General features: G+C 35.4%; 1 protein-coding gene across 4 annotated transcripts in view; it reads right to left on the bottom strand.

Annotated features, from left to right (window-relative positions):
- Window positions 1-459: 459 nt before the first annotated feature.
- The window catches only part of LOC106877567 (centromere protein N-B-like), a 136,755-nt gene continuing 131,808 nt past the window's right edge, over window positions 460-5,406 (bottom strand). Inside the window, exon 8 of one of the 4 annotated variants that reach the window (XM_052974163.1) lies at window positions 460-2,845. In XM_052974163.1, the coding sequence (XP_052830123.1) occupies window positions 2,663-2,845 (183 nt within the window). In that variant the 3' untranslated portion in view covers window positions 460-2,662. The remainder of the gene's footprint in view (window positions 2,846-5,406) is intronic. The other 3 variants (XM_052974162.1, XM_052974164.1, XM_052974161.1) reach the window with 3 other exon arrangements.

Raw genomic sequence — 5,406 nt, 5'->3', positions numbered from 1 at the left:
CCAAAGCCTTGTGAATGGATTTGGTAGACGGAAACTGAAAGAAGCCCATTGTATATATATGTATGTGTGTGTGTGTGTGTGTGTCTATGTTTGTGCATCTGTCCCACCCACCGATGACCGATGTTGGTGTGTTTATGTCCCGTAACTTAGCGGTTCGGCAAAAATGACTAATAGAATAAGTACTAGGTTTAAAAAGAATAAGTCCTGGGGTCAATTTGTTTGACTAAAGGCGCTCTGTTTATTTCCTCATATTCCTTTCTGCTGAAGAGCATAGGCTTGAAACATAAAAGACTTTCTCATTTTCCGGAGTAAACTAATACACCTGCTTGTTGTTCATACACCTGTCTTTGTCTTTTGTTTTACTGTAAATTTCAACTATATATATATATATATATATAAATAAGGGAATATAATCCAAGCTGTATTCTAGCGAAGCACATCTGTGTATTCCAGTAATCAAAATGAATGTAAGTAGATGTTTTATTTTAAATGAAGTTGAGATACCTGGTGAGCTTGCAGACCAAGTATGCATTAAAACAAAGATTAGAATATATGGTATCATTTTAATTCCTTGTTACACGTGTTTCATTACAATATGGGAAATACATTCTATGAATATAAATATTAATAGAATAAAATGTCACAGGCTGACAAAAGATTTGGTAGGCTAATATTACCATCATGTATGTGAGTGAAAGTGCTTGTGCTTCCTAACAAAGAGGAGGGAAAACACTACCACACTTGGAAACAAGTGGAGGCTGGTGACAGGAAGGGTATCTGGCTGTAGAAAATCTGCCACACAAAAAGTGCTGCACATGTATGTAGATTAAAAAAAAAAAAAGGTGCAGACATGGCTGTGTGGTACCTTGGGCAAGTGTTTTCAATAGCCTCACCTGATCAAAGCTTTTGACTGGATTTGGTAGATGGGAACTGAAAGAAGGCTATTGTATGCATGTATATATGTATATATGTATATATGTATGTATGTTCTATGTGTGCCATAAATATCGCCATCAGTTTAGAGAAAAATTTGTAGTTTAGAATCAAGTAGTTCTTTGACTGCTATTTCTAAATTTTTAGTATGTTGGAGAAGCAACTCAATGCTAATCCCTGTATATTTATGATTATATATATATATATATATATATATACATATATATATGTATGTGTGTGTGTGTATGTGTGTGTGTGCGTATTTTTCTCTCTGTGTTTGTCTTCCATCACTGCTTAACAACCGGTGTTGGTGCACTTACATCCCCATAACTTAGTGGTTTGGCAAAAAAGACTGACAGAATATGTACTAGGCTTAAGAATATTTCCTGGGGTTGATATGTTTGACTAAAATGTTCAAGGTGATGCACCAGCATGGCTGCAGTTAAATGACTGAAACAAGTAAAAGATAAAAAGGTGTGTGTGTGTGTGTGTGTGTGTGTGTGTGCATGATTACACACACACATATACATTCATCTAGTGCAATTCAAACCTTAAATTTTGTAACAGATAACCAGTATTTAGAACACCATTTATATTTCTGTTCATGTATTGTAATTGTATCCCTTGGTATGGAATCTGGGTTTGAGTGTTCTACTAAATATATGTGGAAAACAACAAAAATGAGAGATTATTTGAAAGATATTTAGGTCCACTATCTTATATATGATCCATTAACATAGAGGCATTATTAATTATATAATGCAAAGTACATTATCAAGTCTTGCTGTCAAATCGTCAGATGCATAACTTTTATACTTAACATTATTGGATGACAGAATTCCCCCATCATGGAGACAGCAAGTTTACTGTCATGGAGATGGTAAATTCTGTCAACATTTTTCAGTCCAATCAAGTTACATGTAAAAGTTACACATCTCTGATGATTTGACAATAAGCCTTGAATAAAGTAATTTTCATTACATCAACAAGGTCTCATGTTTTTCTTTTATTATGCCATATAATGTATACACATACACAAGTATATAAGAACAACATTAAACCTGTTTTTCAGTTTACTCCAAGCTTCTCATTGCCATTTTTAAGAACATTTCATTTTTTAAGTGAATGAACAAAGATACACACACACATATGTTTCCCAATCATAGAGTTTGGGACTCAGTTCCACTGTAAGGCACCTTAGGCAAGTGTCTCCAGCTATAGTCCCAGGTCAACCAAAGCCTTCTGAGTGGGATTTGGAAAATGCTTCTGTGTGTGTGTGTGTGTGTGTGTGTGTGTGTGTGTGTGCGCGCGCGCACGTATGTGTGTTTGTGTCTCTTTGTCTTGATATTGCATGATTGTTGTAAATGAATGACATTCATTTCCAACATTCTGCTAAAAACATGTCTGGCTATGAGGCAATATTACTTGACTTGGAAACAGGTGAGAAAAAGCATCTGGATGTAGAAATTCTGCTTCAATAAACTCTATCCAACCCATGCAAGCAAGAGAAAGTAGATGTTAAAATGATAATGATGATACATACATGCATACTCACCTACACATACTAATATATACATGCACACAAATACATATATACATGTGTATGTAGAAATACACACACCAATCTACCCACAGGCACACACACATGTATATCTGTATACATACATTTTTTATAAGTATATGTCTGTGTGTGAGTGTGTTTAATAGTTTATAGCTACAAACATCTTTATTAGTTGCATCCTAAAATTATATGGTCTCTTCCAAGAATTAGCAGCTGTGATAGGTAAGCAGGAAGTGTGTGTTTAATTTTTTCTGTTTCGATCATATCACGCAAGCCTTCCAGAACATGTGGACCAGAAAACTGAACTTTGCTGTTGAATCCACGAAACTTATCATCATTTGGATATCTCATCTAGAGAAGAAAAAATATATAAATATATGTCATATAAGAATATACAGCAAAATGCATTCAACCACAAAACAAATATAACCACCAAAATTTTCAGTGCTTAATTTAATTCAAATATACATTTAGCAGTGATTATTTTAAAATCATAACTATTGATATATACCAAAGGTTTGAGACTTTTCAAGAGAGACTTATTAATTTCAAAGAAGTACAATACTCTAATCTTCTTCAAATGCATTTGTTGTAGCACTTCATGAAGGCCCCATGGAAGTCCTTTCAAGTGAAAGGTGTGAGCCCCCTCCATCTTCTCAAGGTTTTCAAAATGACTGCCCTTGAGGTTCTCCTTCAGCTTGGGGAACCACCAAAAGTCACAGTGAGCAATGTCTGGACTGTAGAGAGTGAGAGACAGTTTTGATGCCCATCTCTGTCAAGTAGTTGGTTACTAGGATGGAACAGTGGACTGGTGCATTGTCTTGTGCAGGTTTCATAGACCTGAGTGGAAGAGCTTAGATCATTTGTGACAAAATCTCTTCCTGAGCTCCCTCAAAACTGTTACAAGGTGCTCTTTCTTTACTGTCTGGCCAGAGGGAATTCAGTGGATATAGATAATGACCTTACTGTCAAAAAGTGGGAGCGTCATGAGCTTCCTAGTGGGTCTGGAGGAGCCACAATGCAGCCTGTCCCTTGGTTTCTGAATCATAAAAGTAGATCTAACATCTGTCACAGGTTACCAGAGACTCAAGTACTCTTGGATTGGAGATAATTAGCTCAACCATTTCCTGCTACCACTAATGCATCTTTCCTTTTGTTCATTACTGAGCACACTGGGAACAAACTTAGCAGAAGTTTTGTGCATGTCCAAATCTTCGAGAATGATTTAGTGTAGAGTTGCCATACCAACTGGAAATTATATGCTTATTGTCTTTACAGACACATGACTGTTTCATCCAGAAAATTTCAAATCTTTTCAACCAGTTTTGATGTTTTGACATCCCCCTCCCTTCTACACCTCTCATCCTCTCTCAACTCCTGTCTACTACTCTTGAACCTCTTGTGCCAATGAAAAAACAGGTGCTTGCAATCAGGGATATTTCATAAGTTTCTGTAGTGATTTTACCCAGTTTAACATAAAACTTTATAGCAAAGCAAGCTTCCAAATTGCTTTCACATCCTGACAGCATTCTGCAAACTAGTCATCTGTGACAAGCAGTATTTAGTAGGGTGTGTTCAAAGTGCTATTATAGCTGTTCCTTCAAACTGAAATAAAAATGTTGGCAGGTAAACTTATTACATGTATAATAATGATACATTAAAATTACAATAATCTAGGACAGTTATAATTGTCACTCCTAAAAAAATAAGGTCTCAAAACTTCTGGAATGCACCTTACAAATGTTTATTCTTTTTATCAACTCTAAGAATCAACCATCTTTTTACACCTGTATTGTTTGGTATATACTGAGATTTTAAGTTTTGTCTATATTGTGTATATTGGTTACTTAGTTGCTGTATGTGCTATTTAGAAACTCTCTCTCTCACACAAGTTTTCTTCAATTTCTACACTTTTGTAGACAACAGACAGCTTCCTGAACTTGTATCCACTTTTTACTTATTCTGTACATTTCACTAAATCAACTCTCCAGTACTAATTATGTTATTTAAGTAACATTGTTGTACTACCTCTGTTAAGTCATCTATGCATTTATGGATTTCATTTCATGGGTACTCCTACTGTACAATATTCACATTTGCAATCTTGCCTTCCTCTCAGCCTGCCACATATTTACTATACCTTTTCCTTATGCTGAGTACACAATATTGAAGTCCATTCTACACCATTAGCTAGTCCTCAGATAGTATTGGCATTTTGACCACTTTGATTTGAACAGTCAGAGACTGAAGACAAAGCCCTACTAGACATCGACTAATGCACTTAATTCTCTGCTAAATTTGTTGCCAATCCTTATGTTGCTTACAGCATCTTTGTACAATGCTAATATTCAGCTATACTTAGTTTAACCAGCACCCACTAGACTATGGAATTCAATATAAAGTTGTCAGTTAAATCTTTTCATGTATGTCTTACTAGGAATATGGCTAATGTGATACAAACTGTGTTTTATTCAAGTTAATTCAATCCTCCTCTGTCTGTCGGTTTCATTTTGCATAGGTTTTTCTTATCTCACTCATGTTTATCCTCCAACCCTCTTGCATTTTTGACTGAGGGCAAGTGCACTAGCTTCATTCCAAATACACATTGCACTTATTCAGAAAATTCCTTGCCTCCTCCATTAGCCTCCTAATTTAAAATTTGTTACTTTTTTTTTTTTCAGAGACTGTTATTAAATTATTATAACTCTAGTTACAACCAGATCACTGACTGGTTAACTGGCGCCCTGTACCATCTGCAAACTTGGTCAGTAGTTTGCAGCAGGTTGTTCTAAGAAATATCCTGATGTCTATTATACTATTCTATCAGCTCCCTATCAAAATAGGACTCAACCATTGCTAACTGGAAGTTCTTTTAACTCCACCCACTTTTTTTTGTAAAGTGACACATTTCT

This window comes from Octopus bimaculoides, chromosome 17 (genome assembly GCF_001194135.2).
Source record: "Octopus bimaculoides isolate UCB-OBI-ISO-001 chromosome 17, ASM119413v2, whole genome shotgun sequence".
Lineage (NCBI taxonomy): Eukaryota > Metazoa > Mollusca > Cephalopoda > Octopoda > Octopodidae > Octopus > Octopus bimaculoides.
This window is presented reverse-complemented; position numbering and strand designations above follow the sequence as displayed.